The 24,933-nt window shown below is 45.4% G+C and overlaps 1 protein-coding gene and 2 pseudogenes across 3 annotated transcripts in view; all 3 read left to right on the top strand.

Moving 5' to 3' along the window:
* Window positions 1-15,060, top strand: part of LOC310786564 (histone H3.2 pseudogene) — a 383,278-nt pseudogene extending 368,218 nt beyond the window's left edge. Inside the window, exon 2 of the transcript in view lies at window positions 14,635-15,060. The product of the transcript in view is annotated as a histone H3.2 pseudogene (transcript). The remainder of the gene's footprint in view (window positions 1-14,634) is intronic.
* Window positions 9,745-10,380, top strand: LOC310786817 (histone H1 pseudogene; annotated as a pseudogene). Its single transcript has one exon. The product of its transcript is annotated as a histone H1 pseudogene (transcript).
* Window positions 15,061-16,836: 1,776 nt separating the features above from the next.
* LOC310786568 (histone H2A-like) lies at window positions 16,837-17,416 on the top strand (the record flags this gene model as incomplete). The annotated part of the gene is made up of 2 exons (XM_083647787.1): window positions 16,837-17,142; window positions 17,348-17,416. The coding sequence occupies 2 exons, from the start codon at window positions 16,837-16,839 to the stop codon at window positions 17,414-17,416; spliced, it is 375 nt and encodes a 124-aa protein (XP_083503913.1).
* Window positions 17,417-24,933: the final 7,517 nt, after the last annotated feature.

Genomic DNA, 24,933 nt, shown 5'->3' with positions numbered 1-24,933 from the left:
CTCCATATGTGGTTTGGGACAAGTGACACAAATCAGACTTGGAGCGTCCAGACTCATAAAACCAATCTGGATAAAGTCATTAATAGGTCACTAAAGTTCACAAATCAGATTCGGCCTCCTAGTCTGAACATGGCCTTAGTGACAAGCAAAACAACAGTAAAACTGACAGATTTTTGGATTGAGTTTGGCATCAGTGGGCGTAACCCATAAGACTGCGAGCCTCATATCCCCAGCGTAGCGTAGCAACAACACTGGAAGTAACTCCAGACTCTGTGTCTATGACATCAGTGATGTCACTTGAGCAATTGTGATGTCATCATCTCTGACATCAGTGATGTCACTCGAGCACTCGATGTCATCAGTGATCGGTGATGGTCACTGAGTGATGTAATCAGTGATGCAAAGTTTAGCAAATTGTGCACCCCACATGGAAGTAGAGCAGGCGAGGCCATGCAGCAGCCGAGCTGGCGAGCGTGCAGGATTTCTAGTAACTGATATCTGCCATAATAGACACATCTGATAGGCCTCTAACTGATATCTGCTCAATGTGAGCTCAAATCCCTCACTACCTCCTTACACCTGTGACAGAAGACAGATCAACCACGCTCTCATAATGTATTAATAGGGTGACCAGATCCCAGCAAACCAAATGTGGGACACGTTGCCAATGCTGAGTAGGGCTGCAACTAACGATTATTTTCATTATCGATTAATCTGTCGATTATGTTAGACTAATCGATTAATCGTTTGGTCTATAAAATGTCACCATAAATGGCAATCATCAGAAAGCCGGAACAAGAGATTTGTTTTATTAGTCTGTCTCTCTCTCACTCTCTCCTATTGAGATTAAGAATACTTTTTTTTTTTTTTATTATGTCCTGATATATTATATGATTTTACTCAGAGTAACATAATGAGACTGAAAACCACAAGTTATTTCTTTTGTTTTATTTATTTTTTCTTTCTTTTCATCTTCCTCAGTCTTTAAACAATTCTCATCATCTCTATACTGCCTTACACTCTAGTTACTATGTGGTGCAATGTCAATATATGTCTGTGTTTAGTCTTATGTTGATGTGTTTCTGTTCAGTGTACATCAGTAGTTTGTACAACCCTGTACCTTTTATGTCCTACATGTTTGTATTATGTACGCACCTTCTGTAGAAAATAATTTGTAGATGTTTAATTACATAAAGTGCATGAAACCCATGACATTATTCATAGTGGAAATAATTTACCTTTTTTTCTCTGGGGACCCACAATGATTTATCTATCTATCTATCTATCTATCTATCTATCTATCTATCTAAAGAGTACTCGTGTAAATATACTACCACAGTGCTAGTATGAAAACGTAAAATGCAAATTGATAGGCTATTTTAGTCTAGTGGAGCACAGCAAGTTGGATAGCACGGTATAAGTTTATTTGACAATCATGATATTTATCTCGAATGGAGAAAATACATGTTTGGCCTACTGTAGCCCGGTGGAGTTGCGCCGGTCTGGCCGGAAGTGTAATCTGAGTGCGGAGCTGTGATTGAGGCAATAAGAGGCACCTGTTGGCGAACCGCGGCTGTCAGACTGGGCTTGGTCGCCTCCGCGAAGGGTTGGGATCCCGCGCCGCACGTTGTGCTACACATTGCCCCGATGTCCTGATTGGGCTCAGCTGCATTTAGCTGTTACAGCCAGCGGCCCAGCGGCATATTGAGCAGCTCGCGAGGCTGCGACGGGCTGACGACAGCGTGTGCTGTGTTTGGGGTAAGTCCCTGGCCTGGTCCATATGTTATGCTGAAGCGTCATTGTCCGGCGTTGCGAACTAATAAATTAATGAAGGGATTTCTTTGTAGGAGAAGCGGGCCCAGTGTCGGAGAGGCGTCTGGCCTTAGTTCCTTGTGTGTGTGTGTGTGCCGGTGGATCACCTGTACAAGGTATATAGCCTACATTATAATGTGTTGCCTGTATTTTGGGGGGAGGGTGGTTTGCTGTTCACATGCCTGGTGTTAATGTAAATTTGTGTTTGTTTTATAGGGCTCTTTGAGCAGGTGCAACATAGGCCTACAGTGTGGCAATAGGGGAGGAGAACAGAGGTGGGTTTATTATGTTATGTTAATGTGGGGAATTAATGATATATGTTGTGTTAATGTGGATATATATATGCGGATATATATATTATATATATGGAATTAATGATGTTTTCTCCATTTGGGTTGCAGTGAGTGGGGCCACTGCCTTGGTTGTTTATGTTAGTTTTGTGTTATTTTTCCTGCCACCTGTCCTGCCATAACCAACCTGTGATGTTGTGCTGAGCGCTGTTTTAATTAACCAAATAACCTTTTTCGAAATAAAGATTGCTATTTTTTATATATTACTCTGCTTCCTAGTATTTGTGCCTTAACGGTGTCTGAACCTGTGGTCTGTGGTATTCAGCCGCCACAGAATGGCGCTGTGAGCAGGATCATTTAAGGAAGCAGTAGTGATTGTGATTTTATAAATGAGCATATAGTCACAGGTTGGTTGATTAAGGGTGGCAGCAGGTTTCAGACCAAGGCAGTGGGTCTCACGAAGACCAGGTGGCTGGACGGGCTGGACCAGGGAGCCAGGGGCGAGTTCCGCCACTAAGCGGGGAGACTAACAATGGATGATCTTAAGGCTGAGCTACAGGCCCTTAAGGACAGGGTTCAAGAAGACAAGGCAGCTATGGCAGCCTTAAAGGACATGAACGATTCGTTAACAGCCCGGTTGCTACAGCACGAGCTTCCTCGGGCATCCAGTTCCCCTGTTGACCTGCAGCAGCGGGGACCACTGGATGGGGAGGGGGGTAGGTCTGGTCCTACGTCCAGAGATATTGTTTATGTCCCAAAAGATAAAAAATGTCCTGTCTTTAATGGGGGTACCTGTGCTGAGTTTTATGACTGGGTGGATGAAGTGAACTCAGTTTCAGGTTACCGACATTTTGAAGATACCGAACGGGCCATGTACCTTTATGATCATTTGGGCGGGGAGGCTAGGCAGGAGGTAAAATATCGGCCACAGGCAGAGAGGCGGGACCCTAAGCGTGTCTTGGAGATTTTGAGAGAATTGTACGGACAGCCCCGTTCCCTGACCCGGCTACAAAAGCATTTTTTTGACAGGAGGCAGCGCGAGGGGGAGTCCATTCGAGAGTACTCGCATGCATTAATGGCTGTTATTGCTGATATTAACCATTGTGACGTTAAGCAGAGTTGGTGCAGCGACTTTGCTTTGCGTGATCAATTTGCAGAAAATGTCCGTGATTTAGCGCTGCGCAGGGAGTTAAAAAGGGTTGTCCGGCAGAATTCCAAAATTTCTTTCTTTGATCTACGAACAGAGGCGCTGCTGTGGGAAGATTTCGATGCTGGGGGGAGTCAGGGCCGGCGGGTAGCCACCGTGTGTGAACTGGGAGCCGAAGCTGTTACATCCAACGTGGTCATGGCTGCTGTGCTTCCCGAACCTGACCCAGTCTTGGCAGAAATTTTGCAAGCGGTAAAGCAGCAGAAAACTCTTGTTGAGGGGACGCTGAAGCAACAGCAGGCTCAAATTGCTGACCTGGCTCAGAAGGTGTCTGAGTTGGCTAGTATGGGGCCGGGCCAGACTGGGGTTCGAGGGGGGCAGCCGAGCTTTGATGCTGATGGCCAACCAATATGTTTTAAATGTCGAACAGCTGGCCATATCGCACGGCAGTGTCGGTCTGGGGTGCTCCCCCGGAGAGCAGCTCCTGCGTCGCGTACTGCAGCCTCCTATGATCGGTCGGCCTATGTGGCTGAGCAGCAGGAAAACTTTCCCCCCCTGTGGCAATGAGCCCAGCTACAGGTGGGGCTCAGGCGGGCTCACATTTTGAGGCGCCAGGCGCTGCAGCTTATGAATGTTTAGTGGGCAGATGCCCAACCGTGAATGTTTTATTGGGTGATGTAGTGGTCAGATGCCTCCTTGACACTGGATCAAATGTTTCAACGCTTACAGAGTCTTTTTTCGAGCAACATTTTCGTCCAATTCTCAAAAATTGTGAGTGGCTCTCGTTATCGGCGGCCAATGGCTTGGGTATTCCCTACCTGGGTTATTTTGAAAAAGACGTTTGTGCCCTGGGTAAGACCGCAACGGGGAGGGGGATTTTGGTGGTTCGAGACCCCACGGACGCCGCAACATTACGTCGTAAGAGAACTGTACCTTGCATACTGGGCATGAACGTGATAAAGCAGTTTTATGAGCTGGAGCAGTCCGCGGCGGGCCCTGGGCGGGATTCCGGCCCTTCGTTGAGCGCGGATGGGGCTTGGGGTTCGGCATTCGCGGTTTGCCAGCAGGAGCAGGTTGCCTCAGTTACAGGTTTCGTTTATTCAACAGTTCCTTTCGATGTTCCGGCTGGATCCATGTGCTTCGTACCGGCTGCAGTTCCAGCTGGCCCGGTCCCAGTGGGCTCGACTTTGGTTGTGGAGTCGTTGGGCGCAGGGGAGGGGAGCCTTCCGGGGGAGTTACTCGTGTCCAGCGCATTGCTTCCAGTTGAGAACGGGCATGTGGCCATACCAGTGCTAAATGTGGGTTGCGTCGATGTGCGTGTTGAGGCCCAGACCCGGCTTGGTTCATTACATATGGTGGAGGTGGTGTCGGGTGATACTGCTTCCGTTGCATTTGAGCGAGTGGCGCCGCAGGAAGAGCAGGTACTGGTGTGTGAACAGGTCGGTGGGGTTGCTGAACAACCAGAGTTGCCCCCAGAGGTTGTTGCAAGGGAGTTTCCGGGTCTTACAGTGGAACAGGTCCAGAAGGTGAGGCAGCTGTTGCTTAAGCATGCTGGGGTCTTTGCAAGGTCAGAGGCCGATTTGGGGTGTACCAACGTGATCGAGCATGAGATCCCAGTTGTAGATGATGTGCCCGTTAGACAGCGCTATAGGCGAATACCACCAAGCCAGTATGAGGAAGTCAAAAGGCATATAGCGCAGCTGTTGCAGCAGGGTATTATCCAGGAAAGCAGCAGTCCCTATTCATCTCCCTTGGTGATAGTGCGGAAAAAAGATGGCTCTATAAGGCTCTGCGTTGATTACCGGCAGCTTAACGCAAAAACCCGGAAAGATGCGTTTCCTCTGCCTCGTATCGAAGAGTCTTTGGATGCTCTGGGTGGGGCCAAGTGGTTCACTACCCTTGACCTTGCGAGTGGCTATCACCAGGTGGAGGTGGCTGAGAAAGATCGTGGTAAGACTGGATTTTGTACACCATTTGGTTTGTATGAGTTTACACGGATGCCGTTTGGGCTCTGTAACGCCAAGCACCTTTCAGCGGCTGATGGAGCGGATTCTAGGTGATCAGAGGTTCCAGTCATTGCTCCTGTATTTGGATGACATAGTGGTATTTTCTTCTACCATCGAGCAGCACCTCGAGCGCCTCGATGTGGTGTTGTCCCGTTTGGGGCAGTTTAACCTCAAGGTCAAGCTGAGTAAGTGCTCATTTTTTCAATCTGAAGTTACTTACCTTGGGCATGTGATATCAGCGGCTGGCGTGGCCACGGATCCGGAAAAGATCCGAGCTGTCGCGGAATGGCGTAGACCACAGAATCTGGCGGAGCTGAAGTCGTTTTTGGGTTTTGCAAGTTTCTACCGGAGATTTGTGGAGAATTTCGCTAAGATGGCAGCACCTCTTCACGCTTTGTCATCACGGCTGTTAGGGAAAGCAGGTAGGAAGCGGTCCTCTTGTGTGTTGGATGGTCCACTTTGGGATGCAGCCTGTGAGGATGCATTTATGATGTTGAAGCAGAAGCTAATCTCTGCTCCAGTGTTGGGTTATGCCGATTTTGGCAAGCCTTTCGTCTTAGAGATTGACGCTAGCCATCAGGGGTTGGGGGCTGTGTTGTCACAGGAGATTGAGGGGCAGCGACGACCGGTGGCTTATGCCAGCCGGGGACTTCGGAAGTCTGAACGGAACATGGAAAATTACAGTGCCAGAAAACTGGAGCTGTTGGGGTTAAAGTGGGCTGTCACGGATAAGTTTAAAGATTACCTGATTGGTGCAAAATTTACCGTGCTCACTGATAATAATCCGTTGAGCCATTTGAATACTGCAAAGCTCGGCGCCATAGAACAGCGTTGGGTGTCTGAGTTGGCGCAGTTTGATTTCCAGATTCTCTATCGGCCAGGTAGACAAAACGCCGGAGCGGATGCTCTTTCTAGGCAGTATTCCGAGCAGAGGGGTTTAGGGGAGGCGGCCGTGGCTCAACCTTTGCGGGAGATGCGCAGTGTTCTGTCGGGGCCATATCAGACTTTGTGTGAGGAGACTAGCATTAGCCCCCATCATGCTTCCGTGTCCAGCTTTCCCTCCTTTGACGTGACCTCTCTGGCGAGTCTTCAGCAGGTTGATCCAATAATAGCAGCTTTTCGAACCTACTGGCTGAGGGGCGTTAAGCCTAGTAGAGAGGAGAGGGTGAAGGAGAGTTCGAGGACAGTGGAGCTGTTGAGGCAGTGGGGGAGAATTGTCGAGTCTCAGGGGGTGCTGTATAGGGAGCTGCGCGATCAGAAGGAAGGGTTGGTTAGGCAACTTTTGTTGCCTGGTGTGTTGCATATGGAGGTGCTGACTCGAATGCATGCAGATCACGGACACCAGGGTATCGATAGGACATTTAAGTTGGTTCGCAGTCGTTGTTATTGGCCAGGCATGTTCAAGGACGTGGAAGCCTTTTGTAAGGCCTGTGAACGGTGTATTGTCTCTAAGGCACCTCAGCCAAGGGTGGTTGCAGCGCTGGGGAGGTTGTTGGCCTTTAGGCCCCTGGAAGTGGTTGCAATGGACTTCACAGTCCTAGAACCATCATCAGATGGGCGTGAGAATGTTTTGGTTCTCACGGATGTGTTCTCGAAGTTCACAGTGGCAGTGCCTACTCGAGATCAGCGAGCAGTGACAGTCGCTAAAGCCTTGGTAAAACATTGGATTCAGCCATACGGGGTTCCAGCTAGGTTGCACTCCGACCAGGGTAAGTGCTTTGAGGCTGACATTGTCCAGTGTCTGTGTGGGATGTATGGGATGAAAAAGAGTCGAACAACCCCATATCATGCCCAAGGGAACGGACAGTGTGAGCGTTTTAATAGGACGCTCCACGATTTGCTGCGTACTCTGCGCCCTGAGCAGAAGAGGAGGTGGGTAGAGCATCTTCCTGAGTTGGTGTATGCTTATAACACTACTGAACATCAGAGTACTGGTTACTCCCCATACTTTCTGATGTTCGGGCGGGCACCTGTGGTTCCCTTGGATATCTGGTTGGGGCAGGATAGGGACGATTTCCAGGGGGATCTGCATGAATGGGTTGAGGAGCATCAGAGGAGGTTAGGCCGAGCATACGTACAGGCTGGGAAGAACTTGGAGCAGGCGGCGGAGGCTCGGAAGAGGTATGCAGGGCCACCGGTGGGTGAACATCCATTGCAGCCAGGCCAATTGGTATATGTAAGGAATCGGCAGTTCACTGGGAGGCATAAAATTCAGGATGTATGGCTCCCCATCCCACACAGGGTCATAGCGCAGCTAGGTGATAATTCGCCGGTGTATTCCGTTGTTCCTATTGACTTCTCAAAACTGCAGCGTAATCTGCATCGGAATGAGCTGCGAGGTTGTGGACCCAGTTTGCAGTTGGGGGGCTGCGAGTATGAGGGTCCGGAAGTGGTGGAGTCTCCACCCTCTTCGCGGGAGGTGGATGAGGAGGAGCCCCTGTTTGGGGTGATAGTATCTAGATTCAGGGGGAGAGATTTGCCAGTAGAGGAAGGGTCCCAGCAGGAGGGTGATGGACCGGGGGTGCAGGGGAGTGAGGAGGGAGTGCGTGGTGAGCATGCGTCTTCTCCCCAAAAGCCTGTACCAGGGGCATTGGGGCTTCATCCCAGTCTGTCGGGAGAGGAAGGGGATACTATGGGGGAGCTTTCACCTCGTCCACCACCTTTGCTTTCACTTGGGCCTTCGGCCCCACCTTCACCAGGGCCTCGTAGATCGGCTCGTACGACGGCTGGTGTTCATTCCAACCCGCACCGGTTGCCTAGGTCTGCAATTCCGCTGTAGCTGCAGCAGGGAGTTAAATAGGTTCTTTCAGAGTGGATTTGGGAACTTAAGGTAGACCATACTGCATCAGTGGGACACTGATTAAGTAAAGGGGGGGTGTATGTAGCCCGGTGGAGTTGCGCCGGTCTGGCCGGAAGTGTAATCTGAGTGCGGAGCTGTGATTGAGGCAATAAGAGGCACCTGTTGGCGAACCGCGGCTGTCAGACTGGGCTTGGTCGCCTCCGCGAAGGGTTGGGATCCCGCGCCGCACGTTGTGCTACACATTGCCCCGATGTCCTGATTGGGCTCAGCTGCATTTAGCTGTTACAGCCAGCGGCCCAGCGGCATATTGAGCAGCTCGCGAGGCTGCGACGGGCTGACGACAGCGTGTGCTGTGTTTGGGGTAAGTCCCTGGCCTGGTCCATATGTTATGCTGAAGCGTCATTGTCCGGCGTTGCGAACTAATAAATTAATGAAGGGATTTCTTTGTAGGAGAAGCGGGCCCAGTGTCGGAGAGGCGTCTGGCCTTAGTTCCTTGTGTGTGTGTGTGTGCCGGTGGATCACCTGTACAAGGTATATAGCCTACATTATAATGTGTTGCCTGTATTTTGGGGGGAGGGTGGTTTGCTGTTCACATGCCTGGTGTTAATGTAAATTTGTGTTTGTTTTATAGGGCTCTTTGAGCAGGTGCAACATAGGCCTACAGTGTGGCAATAGGGGAGGAGAACAGAGGTGGGTTTATTATGTTATGTTAATGTGGGGAATTAATGATATATGTTGTGTTAATGTGGATATATATATGCGGATATATATATTATATATATGGAATTAATGATGTTTTCTCCATTTGGGTTGCAGTGAGTGGGGCCACTGCCTTGGTTGTTTATGTTAGTTTTGTGTTATTTTTTCTGCCACCTGTCCTGCCATAACCAACCTGTGATGTTGTGCTGAGCGCTGTTTTAATTAACCAAATAACCTTTTTCGAAATAAAGATTGCTATTTTTTATATATTACTCTGCTTCCTAGTATTTGTGCCTTAACGGTGTCTGAACCTGTGGTCTGTGGTATTCAGCCGCCACACTACTTTAATGTAACATCAACCTTTTAAACAAAACATATTTTCTGTTCCATTAAGCATGACTGCATCATTCACCTGAGTCACAAAGTTAATGCCTCAGGATCTCTCCCGCCTAAGTCACCGATTGCCTCAGTGTGTTTACCGACACCACAAATCTGACGATTAAAACAAAACTAATAGCAGCATTGCAGTACTTTGACTTGTATTCCCTCGTCAGACATCTCTGCTTACTGTAAAACTACTGTTGTTTGGAATGTAAAGCATATTCAACCATTTTATGAGTCGAAATGTGAGGAAATCCCACTGCGAGTAGAATACTGTGACCGGGTAATGGAGAGGTTTGAAGCTCCCCTGAATAAAAATAAAGTATCCTCGTTGCTAAAAACGACTCCATTTCGAAAGGAAACAAGTTTTCTAACACCTCGAATAAGATTTAGACTTCAAAAGTGCTCCGATCTGTGTCTTTTCTCCCTAAAATGTGGAAGAGAAAACACAAGTGTTGCCACATTTCAACAGGACAGAGAGAGAGGCTGTGTGTGTTGAGTCTACACGGTCCTCATGCTGTGTATAAGTCCCGCCTCTTGCTCAGCATGTATGATATTCCAGTCAGACTCTGTAGAGTTTTGTGAAGCAGAAAATACTCGAGAAGAAGAATGGCAGAAGTCGCTCCAGCTGCACCCGCCGCTGCCGCCCCGGCGAAAGCGGTCAAAGCCGCCAAGAAGAAGGCGGTGGTGAAGCCGAAGAAGGCCGGCCCCAGCGTCGGTGAGCTGATTGTCAAAGCTGTGTCCGCCTCCAAGGAGCGGAGCGGCGTGTCTCTGGCTGCCGTCAAGAAGAGCCTGGCTGCCGGAGGCTACGACGTGGAGAAGAATAATGCCCGCGTCAAGATCGCCATCAAGAAGCTGGTGGAAAAAGGCGCTCTGCTGCAGGTAAAGGGCACCGGGGCGTCCGGCTCCTTCAAGGTCCCCAAGGCTGAAAAGGTGAAGAAACCCGCTGCCAAGAAAGCCGCTCCTAAAGCCAAGAAGCCCGCTGCCAAGAAACCAGCCAAAAGCCCCAAGAAGAAGGTCGCAGCTAAGAAGCCAGCAGCCGCCAAGAAATCCCCCAAGAAGGCTAAGAAGCCCGCTGCAGCGCCCAAGAAAGCAGTCAAGAGCCCAGCCAAGAGCCCCAAGAAGGCGACCAAGAGTCCCAAGAAGGTGGTGGCTAAGAAGCCCGCTGCTGCTGTCAAGAAAGCTCCAGCGAAGAAGGTTGCCAAGCCCAAAGCAGCTAAGAAAGCTGCCCCCAAGAAGAAGTAAGCTTCCAGCTTGACTTATCCCCAAAAAGGCTCTTTTAAGAGCCACCCACAACCTTTTTAAAGAGCATCCCTATTTTTATTTGATGACAAATTAGTTATTAATTATTGAGCTCCACACCACGAAAACATCATTTTACAACTGGCTAAAATGTTTCTACTAATATGCTGGTATAATTGAGACACAATAACTATAGATATGAGTGACCACGGATATGAAAAAAATTATCAGGATCTATATTTTTATATACATGATGTGGTAGGCTACATTCAACACAACAGTAATGCAAACATCGTTATCAATCACAATATTATGCCTTAATTTCTGCTCATTTCCCACTTTGCAGCTTTTTTGGTTTCCTCTACTTTTCTCTTATTCTAATTACACAGATCCATCTCTATAAAGTAACCATGAATAGACGTGGCTATGGATACTATGTTATTTAGGAAAAAGCTAAAATGTGGCAGAAGGAAGCTCTTCAGGCCAAAAGTGAATCAGAAAAAAATAGCTTATTGGATACTTAGATTTGAATTAAAGTAATAAGTAAATACATGTCTACTGCAACAGTAAACAATGTACATCTTCAAGAATAGACAGTAGCACAACATGCAACGCGTTTCAACCTCTGGTCTACAGCCTGAGTAGACCAGAGAGGTTGAAACGCGTTTCGTTTTGTATTTACATGTATATATGTGTGTATATATATATATATATATATACACACACATATATATATATATATATATATATATATATATATATATATATATATAGAGAGAGAGATATTTAATATATCTCTCGGGGTCGGGGTCTTAATCGGCTGGGTCTACTGGGCGAGGGTGTATGATGTTGAACAGACCCGAAACACCTTACGGGTTAACATCACTGTCCCAGTGCATGTATGTATTTGTAACAACACACACACACATATATATATATATATATATATATATATATATATATATATATATATATATATATATATATATATATATATATCGTGTATATATGTACGTACTACATACATACATTATGTATAGAGAGAGAGAGAGAGAGAGAGAGAGAGAGATAGAGAGAGAGATTCCCAGCGCTTTGTGCTTTGAATTCTTCCTCCAATTGGCCCTATTGATCTGACACGCCCCTGCTCACGCCTCCCCTCAGGCAGGCCAATCAGCGTGTAGCAGCACTCCGGCGTTGCCTTTATGAAGCGACACTCTTCCAGCAGACTTCTCACTACAAGGCTATGACATCTTAAGAAAAGACAGGCCCCAGGGGAGAGGCGGAGGAGTTGCCCTCATAATAAAACAATCCATCACCTACAATGCAACCTTCATCCCAATAACCCCAGATCAAACCCAAAGAAATGAATTCATCACTGCAAAAGTCAAGCTTTCACCAGTCATTCCCTCCCTCCACCTGTTTCAAGAGATTCTCGCCCAAGAAAAGAAAGTGATCATTATGGGAGACTTCAACGCTAAACACTCTGTATTCAACAACAAAACTACAAACCAATCAGGCACTGTTCTTAATAACATCCTGGAACAGACTGACCTGATCCCTATAAACAGTGATGAGCCAACACACTACTCTGCCATTCACAACTCTGTAGATATCTTAGACCTCTGTTTATGTTCTACTGAAGTCGCTGGAAAAATAATTAAGTTCACTGTATGTGGTGATATAGGCAGCGATCACCTTCCAATTCTCGCCTCATTCAGATTTGTAGCCCAGCCTGTTAAGAAACGAATACAATTTGATTACAAAACCGCAGACTGGCAAGCGTTCAAGCTCCATACAACCACCCACAGTGCTAACCTTCTCCCCTGTGGTCCTGACCCCTCTGCCATCGACCAAAGAGCTAATCTGCTTGGACATATACTCCTCACAGCAAGAGAAAGCTCTATGAGCCTCAGAGGTGACACCAAAGGCCCAAAGAACCTGCCTAATCAATTAATCCAACTTATTCAACAGAAAAGGCGACTCAGAAGAGAATTTATGAAAACCAGATCACCTGCCACCAAACAAAAGGTTAACCAACTCCAAACTCAAATACGGACAGCACTTAAAAGAGAACGAGAGAAAACATGGAACAAGTTCTATAACGACTTAAATAATGACCCTAACCCGAAAACATTCTGGCAGAAAATCAATCAACTAAATGGCAAGAAAAGCATCTCAAAAATCACAGTGCTAAAGCATAATGGCCAAATAGTTGAAGAGGATAAAGAAAAAGCCAAAATGTCCATTCATGCCCTGAGGATCCCTTATTTGATGCAGAGTGGAAGGCGATCGTAGACCGGCAGGTCCACCTACCCACACATCTACCCCTGGAGACAACATACAACCATCCATTAATCAAACCTGTCACAATAACCGAACTCCAACAGCACATTAAAAAACTCAAAGTGAAAGCCCCTGGCGAAGACACAATAGATAATCGTCTTATAAAAGAAGCACCACCTGAGTTTCTGTCTCAATTAACAGACTTGTACACCCTCTGTCTACACGTAGGCTATTTCCCGAAACCTTGGAAATCCGCCCTTGTCACTATGGTCCCTAAACCAAACAAAGACCCCCACCTACCTGTCAATTACAGACCCATCAGTCTGCTGAGCAATCTCGGGAAGCTGCTGGAAAGAGTCCTGGCTGACAGACTACAAACCCATCTTGATGATATAGGAGCTCTGGGTGTACATCAGGCTGGGTTCAGGAAAAATAGGTGTACCACTGACAATATTTTACGTTTAGCAGAGGATGTCCAGCGGAATTTCAACAAAAAAGAAGTCACGGTCGCTGTATTTTTTGATATTGAAAAGGCATTTGATAAAATGTGGCACAAGGGATTTGTGTACAGGCTGCTAGACAGCAATCTCCGCCTCCCAAAACAAATGGTTGTGCTTCTAAACAGTTTTTTAAACCAGAGACAGATTGCTGTGAGGGTGGGAGCCTCAACCTCCAGTACATTTTTACCAGAAGCCGGGGTGCCCCAAGGTTCAGCCCTCAGTCCATTGTTGTTTTTATTGTACATTAGTGATATTTATTACCCACCTCAAAGAGAAGGACAAGTCTCCCAATTTGCTGACGACCTCTGCTATTGGGCCTCGTCAAAAAACTTCCAACTTGCCCAAAAAAAGCTGCAGAGAAGCATCACAGAGATCGAGAATTGGGCCAACATGTGGAGAGTTAAGTTGAATCCCCTAAAAACCCAGTGTGTGCTTTTCTCTAGAACCAACAATCGAAAAGACAAAACAATTACTCTTCAACTATATGGCCAAGCTCTGCAGGCTAGTCCCACCGCAAAGTTCCTGGGAGTGACCTTCCAGGAGAACATGAAGTGGACTGCTCACATCGCCCTGGTAGAGAAAGAGGCCAGGAAGAGACTGAACCACCTTAAAGTGCTGTGCAGGAGACATGGTGGAGCTAAACCCGAAATTGCTATTCGTGTTTTCCAGGCATACATCAGACCGCTGTTTGAATATGCAATGCCAGCGTGGTGCAATATAGGTAAAGTAGAACTAAAAAAACTCCAGACTGTCCAAAATATTGCAATACGAATGTCATACAGGCTCCCCAGATATACTAACACAAACTATTGCCACCAGATATCTGGCCTGATGACATTAGAGGAAAGACTTATCATTTTAGGAAAAAAGTACTTAAACAAAGCTGAGCTGAACCCCTCGCTCCAACCAGCAATACTCCAAGAAAGAACAGGCCCCCCGAGATATATCTGCAGCACCCCCTTGTCCTTCTTAACCCAACAAATTTAATCATTTTATGATTTTATGGTTTTATTCTATTATCATTTTAACCCTCATTGTGAGTTTTATAGCTGGTTAATTATAATGTTTATAAGGTTAATTTTATGATTTTATTCTATTATGTTAACCCTCATTAAGAGTTTTATAGTCGGGCAATCCTGAAATGTAGTATAACATGTTTATAAGGTTACAGGCTATATTGTTTGTTTTGTTTGTTTTGGTGTTCTAACTCTTAATTTCTCCCCTATAGAAAAAAAAAAAAAAAAAAAAGCATGTGCACACGCACACACACACGCGCGCACACGCTGGTGAGTAAGGTGATGATGCTGAGTGTAACAGCCTGCCTCCCTGATCCCCTCCGCCCTTCCATCCACTCCGAGGAACAGAGGGACTGAAGAGGACTGTCAGTCCTGAGCTGTCCCTACAAGGTACCAAGATTACTACTACTACTACTACTACAGACATTATTTTCTGACTTTTCTCGTCAAGAAGGAAGAGCTGAATTTGAAGCATGGCCAGAACCAAGCAGACCGCTCGTAAATCCACCGGAGGAAAGGCTCCCAGGAAGCAGCTCGCCACCAAGGCTGCCCGTAAGAGCGCCCCGGCCACCGCCGGCGTCAAGAAGCCTCACCGTTACAGGCCCGGTACCGTGGCGCTCAGAGAGATCCGTCGCTACCAGAAATCCACCGAGCTGCTGATCCGCAAGCTGCCCTTCCAGCGCCTGGTCAGAGAGAACGCTCAGGACTTCAAGACCGACCTGCGCTTCCAGAGCTCCGCTGTCATGGCTCTGCAGGAGGCCAGCGAGGCTTACCTGGTCGGCCTGTTTGAGGACACCAACCTGTGCGCCATCCACGCCAAGAGGGTCACCATCATGCCCAAAGACATCCAGCTGGCCCGCCGTATCCGCGGAGAGCGCGCTTAAACTCCCCTAGTACATCACAACACAACGGCTCTTTTAAGAGCCACCTCCATATTCACTAAGAGTATTCCCTTTATCTTCATTTAACAATTTTTAAAAAGCGCAATGAAAATAATGCAACCGAGAAAGTGCGTTTAGAGATCTATGTTGTGCTTACAGCTGTTGGGTGAGTATTTAAAAATAAAGCACTAATACATTGCTGTTGCAACACAATCATGCATTTTATAAATGTATTACTCCTTTAGTTCTATACAGGGTATCCGCATCTGGGGAAATGAAGAGCCTTAACAAGTGTTAAAGGGGCCATATTATGCATTTCTTAATTTTGTATCATATATATGTTGTTACAATCTTGGATGGTCATATTAAACATGGGCTAAGCTTCAAATAAATATGTGAAAGTGTTTTAATGTTACCCCCATGAACCCCCCCTCCCGCCCATGAACTCTCGTAGACGAGATGACATGGATTTATGCCGATTTTGTGCGAGAACCATAGTTCTAGTGACGTCAGTAAGGACTTGTTACCATGGTGATGCCAACTTTGCCAAGTTTAGCCCGGGCCCGCGGCGCGAGCGCCCTGCCCCTCCCTTCCCTGTTCTGACATTCCAGTAGACTGCTGCGACAGTGTGGGATTTCTGCATTCTGGCCTCATTTCAATCTAGTATTAAACATACTATTGGTTCATGTTGGAATAAAAACACTGCTTTTATCGATAAATATGCACCATTACTACTACAAAATGAAAAAATAATTTTGAAAAAGACCGAAATAACAACTTAAATCGAGCTCTGTTTAGAGAGGGAAAATCAGCATCAGGCTGCTTGGAGGAAATCGTCACTCCTCGCCTTTGATCTCCAAGGCTGTGAGGAGTGGGGACGCTGTGTCTGCTGCAGCCAAACGTGCAGTGTCCCCTCCGTCTCCCTCTCCCTCTCTCTCCGTCTCTCTCTCCCTCGCTCTCTCTCTCTCTGCTGTTTTTGTTTGCAGTGGTTCTCAACGTGGGGTCCGGGTCCTCTGTCTGGGCAGAGGTTTGCGCAAACAGACTTTCACCCCGCTGCTCGCCTGGAGTATTTCGGAGGGTGGGGGTTCTTAAAGGGACAGGACCTAAACAGAGCGTTTCAGACAGAGGCTGAACTGAAGGGGGCAGTGAGAGCCAGTACAAGATAAACTGAGTTTTTTAAACTATGAATGATGCAATAAGTTACTCTACTGGAGGTCAACAATAAAATAATAATACATTATGTTAGCAAAATATGGGCCCTTTAAGTCTTAATAACTATTTTAGAGGTATTAGATGTATATGTGCTGATGGTGTTAAATGAGCATAAAATATTGTCTAATATTGCAGACTCCTGAATTTAATCAATATCGTATTGTGACAGACTGTGTGATCTGTCTACCATTTGCAGTTACTGCTCAATCAATAAAAATAAAACAATTTGGATATGAACAGAACATCACAAAACATGTATTTCAGTTCCTATCTTTGTGACCTTTATTTTGAAATTTGACTTTACACTGATGTTCTTTGAAATAAAATGACTTGTTTATATGGCTCAAATCTCGGTTTCTCAGTAGTTTTATTTTGAAAATCCAAAAACCTGCGCAGCGAAAGTGTTATTTGCTGTGTTAGCTTGACACCAATAATCTTCTGATTGGTCGAGGATTGCGAAGCTGCAACTGACCAATGAACAAGCAGCTCGAGAGGGATATAACCCGGGCTCCCGGCTGTTGCCATTCATTCTTTGATTCTATCTCAAATCATAAGAAAACACGCAAAATGAATGGACGGGGTAAAACCGGCGGAAAGGCTCGTGCCAAGGCAAAGACCCGCTCATCTCGTGCTGGACTCCAGTTCCCGGTCGGCCGTGTCCACAGGCTGCTGCGCAAAGGAAACTACGCGCACCGTGTCGGTGCTGGAGCCCCGGTGTATCTGGCGGCGGTGCTCGAGTATCTGACCGCTGAGATCCTGGAGTTGGCTGGAAATGCTGCCCGCGACAACAAGAAGAGCCGCATCATCCCCCGTCACCTGCAGCTGGCCGTCCGCAACGATGAGGAGCTCAACAAGCTGCTGGGCGGAGTCACCGTCTATTCTGATTCAATAAAGTTTGTTAAAATTATATTAAGAGTCTCTCATGATTGAAGTGTAGTCGTAGACTGAATTTCAATCATGGAAGACCAAATAAGGCATTAATAGAGCACCCCATGCTGTCATACCCCTCAGCCCAAATGACGTCACTAAATGACGTCACCATCTCCGACGTCACCTTCTCCATGACGTCCCAAATGACATCGGCGTGCTGCCCAACATCCAGGCGGTGCTGCTGCCCAAGAAGACCGAGAAGGCCGCCAAGAAGTAACCTGCTCCAACTTGTCTCCACAACAAACCAACGGCTCTTTTAAGAGCCACCCACTCACTGACAAAGAGCTCTCCTTGTATCTTTACTATTTAAAGGCCTCATATTATTACTATCAACATGCTTCCGATTTGCACACGAGATTACACAACTTCGTCTAAAAATCCTTTTGAATCACACTGATGTAATTACTGCAATTAAACAAATTTGCAATAAAATGACTTGCTGCACTCTGCGCCAAAATTTAATTATACGTCTAACGTGGAATCTATCTTAAAAGGCTTGAATTAGTTGATATAACTCTCTAACGTACAGACACACAAATTATTCAGCATGCTGAAATACCCTGAAATAGTCTTGTTTCTGTTTAAAACCTCAAACAATATTGTTTGTTCATTAACATGTATGATGTCAAAGTGGCGGCCAGGAGACAACACAGTTGGGGCTCTGTAAGAGACTTCCAAGGTATTTTGCTAGCATCGTGTCATTGTTCCCTGCTGTATGTCTCTGTATTATTATTTGTATTACAAATAACTATTACATACACAGCATTTACATGTAGGCTATGTATTGACTTTAATAAAAAAAAAACAGTTGGGGCTCTCAAACTGTTCTTCCTGCATTTCCCCACATCTCCGGTAATGGCTGTACACTACATAACACGTACGCTATCCGACATACATACATAACATGTTAGTAATCGCAATAAAACAGTACCTAACTCCCGCACAAGGTTGTTATCTGAAGTTTCACATAATCAGTATTCCCAAATGTTGCATAGTTTCTAAGCAGCCATAGGCTTTTGGTTCTATCAAAGCCTTTATTTTTTCTATTGAGTGATATACTTTACTAAAATACTCATATCATATCAGAAGTGTTCTTTGTTTTGTGTTCACAGCAGTGATGTCAGTTGGAAGCTCTGGAATATTAGATCATCCATCTTTGCTCATTACATCTGCCTTTTCTTCTTACCCCAGGTGTTCATAAACTACAGGTTAATAACAGATTTTTTTTTTATCCAAAAATGTGAAATTATTATTGGTTATCGGACAGGAAAAGCAGATATTTATTGATTATCATATTGGCTGAAAAAAATCTGTCTATAAATCCCCCCTATCTGAAGAACATGAGAGGGGAAATCCCCCCCATTTTGCGAAATGAATTTCAGGCCCTGTATGGCTTTGAGAGATGCCTGCAGCTCCCCAGCGGGCAGCAATGTCAAGGCTCGGAATGAAGAATGAAGGCTGAGTCTCCCCTCGAGGCCTGCTCTGCCATCACTAACAACACAGGTGAGAAGTGTGTCGAGGCCTGCTCTGCCATCACTAACAGCACAGGTGAGAAGTGTGTCGAGGCCTGCTCTTCCATCACTAACACAGCACAGGTGAGAAGTGTTCACATATTCAAGCATCTCTCCTTTTAATTGTCTGTGAGCTTCTGCTGCTCATCATAAAACATATTATTGTTGTAACAGTGATTAACCTTGATCCATGTCTCAAATGCCATGTTGGGTCCTTGAATTTAGGGAAAAGGTCCTCGAAAGTCCTTGTTGAGGAAGGTGTGGGAATAGACATTAGCCAGATTTGAGGCTCACATAAACCCTCATACACTACAATACAGTAACTCGTGTGGAACTAAGTCATTATGAGGATAAGGCTTTGAGGAGGAAAATCATCAACTATTGTTTAGCAGCCGCGACATCGCTGTTGGTGTGCATGAACTGTCATTCATACACAAATGATATCACTGGTCCACAACTTAACTCACATCAAACTGTTAGATGGGGGAAGGTGGGTCTGCATTCTTCCTTTTTAAATATACATTACATTACATTACATTACGTCATTTGGCAGACGCTTTTATCCAAAGCGACTTACAATAACACATTTTTTGTCAGCAATAGAGCAATCAACTATGGAGCACAGTCTATTACAACTACAACTTCTGAAGGAACAGTGGTACAAGTTTAGGTTAGTGGTACACGTTTAGGTTAGGTTTTTTTTTTTTTTTTCCGCGCCCCTCGCTCGTCCCCCGTGCCCTTCGCAGCATGGCGAGTATAAAACAAGATAGCAGATCTCTAGATCAGCAGAGCGGGTGGAGCTACGACCGGGACAGCAGGGGAAATTGGCCTGGTCTTGATGTGACCACTGCGCTGCATACTTGCAGTCATTCAAATTCCTCACCTGTAATCTAATGACTTGCTGTGGTTATTAAAGTGAATCGTGAAAACGTTGAATCTGACCTTCAACAGGTGCTTCAGAGTGCGAGGAGGACGAGGAGCATGACGAGGTGTTTGGGACAGACTGCGTGGGACAGCAGGACTCCTACAGACCAGAGCTGTATAATAGAAGAGTTACGACATCTCCATTCACTCCAATGGACCAGTTTTTTTCCAGGAAGTAGAAAGTGGAACTCTTGAGTAAAAAAAGCAGCACTGTCGAGTTGCAGCAAAATAGACAGTTTGTGTTGTACTTTGAAAGGGTTTTTCATCCCTTGAATCAAATTGTACATAATCAGCTTTATTTTAGCATGCAAAAATAGCGCAAGACCCATTCCTGGCTGTTCATTGGCTAATGAGTCTCGCATTTTGGTCCTCCGCTGACGCCACTCTCTTACTAGAGGACACTACTACAGACGGGGCCGGTGGGTTTCTAGCCTGGGAAAACCATCCTGATCATGTGACCTCACATTCTGTTACGCTCCATGGATCAGTCTGGGCTTTGACCCGCCCCCCCCCGGTGTTTTCCAGAAATTACAACGTGACCGGGCCAATCAGGGACAGCGCTGGAAAAAGAGTGCCGTCTCCGAAGCAACGAGCAGTAACGTTAACGTTAGTCGAGTAAACGCAGCCGTAAGTGCAGTTACTGTAGAAATAGACTCAATAACAACAATTAAACAAGAACAGGAGTTATGCACCAGCAGAGTTCCTCGGCGGAAAAGACGTTTTCACCATTCTTCCCACTGGATTTGGCTTTGGCTGGATCCGACGCTGATTGGCTGAAGGAGTTGTCCATCATGTCAAGTACTCCCGCCCACTAAAATCAATGTGCGCGGTTGGAAGTCCAGACTGATATGTAGAGCGAAACAGAATGTGAGGTCACATGATCAGGATGGTTTACCAGGCTAGTGTGTGGGATGAAACCATAACTGATAGTTACCCCCCCCCCCCCCCCCCCGGGTGTGTGTGTGTGTGTGTGTGTGTGTGTGTGTGTGTGTGTGTGTGTGTGTGCACGTGTGTGTGTGTGTGTGTATGCGTGTGTGTGTCTGGCCAAGCTGTGGGCCTGCTGTCCCAGGGTCCAGGCCATGAGCGGGAGTGTCAGTGGCCTCAGGTGCTTCCTGCTGGACGAGCCCTCTATTAAGCTGACCCAGGACGGCTCCGCTGTGCTGCTAGATGACCGAGAACAAGAAGGTATTGTTTCCCGTGTTCCATCTCAGTTTCATTGACTCCACAGTCTAAAACAGGGGTGGGCAATTATTTTTCCCGGGGGGCCACATGAGAAACCCAGATTGTTGCGGTGGCCGAAGAAATATAATCATGCTGTAACCTCTAATTTGATCACTACATTACATTTGAGAAAACATACTGTAGACTTATTCTTCAGCATTTATTTAATAAATGCTAATAATACATTGTATTATATTGATAATCCACTCCAAACAGCCAATTTAGGTCATCGCATTCAATTTTTTTGCTTCATAAGTAAAATTGTGTGGTTTGTCTTAGACCTCCCGGGCCAGGCAGAACCATCATGAGGGCTGGTCAGGCTTGGAAGCTTGTTTTGGTGGAACCAAATGTCTAAATCCCTGCAAGAGAGAACATCACATAAAACAGTAAAAAACATATAAAAACATGTCAAACTTGACATTTTGAGAGTGTGCATGTAGGTTGCTAGCTCGCAGGTTGTTGGTTGTTGTGCAATACTCGCTGGAAGCAAGAGCGTGTGTCGTCAAGCAGTTTGACTGCAGTACGTGTCGCAAAATGCTGAGAAAACTGATTATGACATCATAAGTGCGATTAATTATTAGTAGTTATTAGTAGTTATAGTGCGACATTATTACATGTCTACAATGCACTCCCAATAATGCAACGGAATAGATCGGAATACTCCACGTCTTCATTCGACTATTGCTACGACCTTATTCAGGTTATGGTAATGTAAAAACCCAATGTGCACCAGATGCGGTGCGGATCCGGTGAAACTGCCGAAAACAGCAGCCATAACGCAACTGGTGGACATAGGCCTTAAGACTTACTCTTCTGTGCACCGGGCATTGTTTACAGTCTGATGATCGACATCTCATATGCAGATATCTGTTTATAGAAATGTCTTCTGGACCTAAAACACCTATAAGATGTATTGGTGTCTGTGTATTGTGGTCCGGTCGTAGACGTCATCTCTCAACTCGCTAATCGGACTGGGAACAACGACCGGCACATGGAAAGAAGTTTTGGTCCGGATGTCCGCTGGCTACACTGGAAAGCCTGAAATATTGTCCGTCACCCCCAGTCGCCATCAGACCGATAGACGACAGGTTCCGAGATCGCAGCTGGGAAGATCCCACATCCTAAGTTTGTTTTATTTCTGTTAGATCAGCATTCCAGGAAATGTGTTTTGACGAGTAAGAAATGTCTTTATAAGACAGTGAAAACAAAATGTCTAAAATGTAAGAACATGTTGACTGATTAAAGCCAATAAAATCCATAACCTGAGTAACTTTGCATTGTGATGCCTCTGGTTGACAGAGGGGGCAATGGCGCCCCCCCCCCCCTTTTTTAAAGCTTTATCGGTTTTTCAGAAATTGTACACAAACATTATTTGTAACACAACCCTCCCTCCCCCTGGATGTCCAAAAGAAAAGAAGAAGGAAATAATGATTTAATTATATAATTATTCTGATAATAATAATAGTAATAGTAAATAAACAACAGAACAGTAACAACAACAAAGAAAAAAACAATGAATAAATGAATGGGGCTTTGTTTGTTACAGTTGGGACCACTCAATAGTCAGACGTTTAGTGCAAAATACACAAATAGATATGTACATACACATACTCGTACACATAAAAAGACATACCCAAATATATCAATACAGATGACTGTGTACTTTAATGTATTAATCACAGACAGGCTCATTTACAAGGACACAGGTGTGGGTTCATTCCAGCCAAATAATCCTTGGTTATTGAAGCATCATCACCCATTCCTAAAAGGATCGTTGAATGAGAGGGAAGAAATCTGTTCTGTCATTTCTGAAAAGATGTATCATGAGTGAAGTCTGGAAAGGGGGTAGAGGTCAGGTGTCCTTGAATTTCTGACGGAACTTACATCTGCTATAAGATTATCCATGGAATTAAGGATAGAACACTTATTTATTCCAACTTGTGAATGATGGGATTTAGCTTGGCGTGTGGTGATGTCTACTCTACGCCCTGACCAGGAGATCCAAAAATAGCAGTGATTGGGTTCAATGGTTTTATGACAAATGTATGAGGTCTCAAAGATACAACCCCAAAATGTAGTCAAAGAAGGGCCCTCCCAAAACATGTGTCCGACTGTAGCTGGCTCCAAGTGGCACCTGATACAAGTAGGTTCCACACTGGCATAGAATGTGGACAGTCTGATATAATGTAAACGATGTAACACTTTGAATAGAATAAGGCTATGCCTATGACAGAGGGAAGTGGTGTGAATGAGATGGAAGCTTCCCACATCTCTTCAGTGAGCTTGATGTTTTAAGTCTTGCTCCCCAGACTCATTTTGTTTTGTCCAAAGAAGACAAACTGATACCTTGTGAAATCTATATTTTAGAAACATGTCCCTTGGTATCTGGGTCCCAGTCCATTATGATGTCCAACACACTCTTTTCCAGCAGGACAGGAAGTGGGCAGTGTTCTCTGCTCAAACCGTTTCAGGACAGGAAGTGAGTCGTGTTCTCTGGAACAAACTGTGGGCCTGGAGGTGTCTAAAGAAGGGTGTATTCGGTGTATTATGGCCCTGTCGGAGAATTTCAAATGAAGCAACGCTGCCATCTAGTGGTCACTAAAGACCATCAAACCATTGTCATGCCATGTTTGAAATGCTGCGCAGTCTGGGAGGGATGTGGTGGTAAGGTGCTCCTGCCTCCACCCCCTGACATCTCTGCACTGCAGTGGTTAGAGACAGAGACCTGTTGATGACCTAGAGACTGTCATTCATTCATCCCGTGCAACCAAGTGTTTTACCTAGCTGGGCATCAGCAACCAGGTACAGAGTGTGCGTGTAGTCTAGTCACCAAGGCAACCTGACCATTTCTGAATTTTTGTTCCGCTTGCTTTTTTATTTACAGCGTTTACTTGTACTTTTACTTTCAATACTTTTAAGTACATTCAACAAAAAAACACTTTTGATATTTAACACATTGATACCTGATGCAGCATTTGTGTGTATATCCCTCATTTGTGTGTGTATCCCTTTAAGCCTGTGAACTGCGTTAACACGGTTCACGGTCTTAAAGGGATACACACACAAATGCTGCATCAGGTATCAATGGGTTAAGTACAGAAAATATCAGCTACTTTAAGACTTTTACTCAAGTAATATTTTAATGGGTCACTGAGTCATTTTCTGGTGAAGTATCTGTACTTTTACTCAAGTATGGTTTCTGAGTACTTTATACACCACTGAGTAATACAGAAGGTGTCCTGTCCTGGCTGTGACAGAGGGAGGACAGTAATACAGAAGTGTATTACTGTATTATCTGTACCTGTATTACCCTACTTTATTACCTAAACTCTTTGATGCATCTCTGTATAGATGTTGAGCTTTCAGGTTGATTTTCATCACCCATGTTGAGGAAGGATCACACATAAATATCTTGAAGTTCTTTTATTTATCTTCATCACAGCAGCGCCGGGAAAACATCAGCTGGTTACATGGTTAAGTTTAGTAGCTCCCCCATAGAAGAAGCCCACGCTGTCATCTCTGTATTCTGTGTAACATAAAGTGAAAAGCATAACAGATTTGTACAACAGTCACACAGGACTTTTCCAGCTTTTCCATGGCCGTGGGAACCCTGAATTAAATGTTTACTCTCCTGTGTGGATTTTCATGTGTCTCCTCAAGTTTCCTTTCTTACCAAAACCTTTACTACAGACAGAGCACTTAAATTGTTTATCTCCTGTGTGGATTATCATGTGTGTCTTCAAGTGTGTCTTCAAGTTTGATTTATGACCAAAACCTTTACTACAGACTGAGCACTTAAATTGTTTATCTCCTGTGTGGATTATCATGTGTGACTTCAAGTGTGCTTTAAGACCAAAACCTTTACCACAGAGTGAGCAATTAAATTGTTTATCCCCTGTGTGGATTATCATGTGTGTCTTCATGTTTGATTTATGACCAAAACCTTTACCACAGACTGAGCAATTAAATTGTTTATCTCCTGTGTGGACTATCATGTGTCTCTTCAAGTTTGATTTCTGACCAAAACCTTTACCACAGACTGAGCAATTAAATTGTTTATCTCCTGTGTGGATTATCA

This window comes from Poromitra crassiceps, assembly GCF_964638095.1.
Source record: "Poromitra crassiceps genome assembly, chromosome: 12".
In the NCBI taxonomy this organism is placed as follows: Eukaryota; Metazoa; Chordata; class Actinopteri; order Beryciformes; family Melamphaidae; genus Poromitra; species Poromitra crassiceps.
The sequence above is the reverse complement of the archived record's forward strand: the minus strand, read 5'-3'. Positions and strand labels throughout refer to the sequence as shown.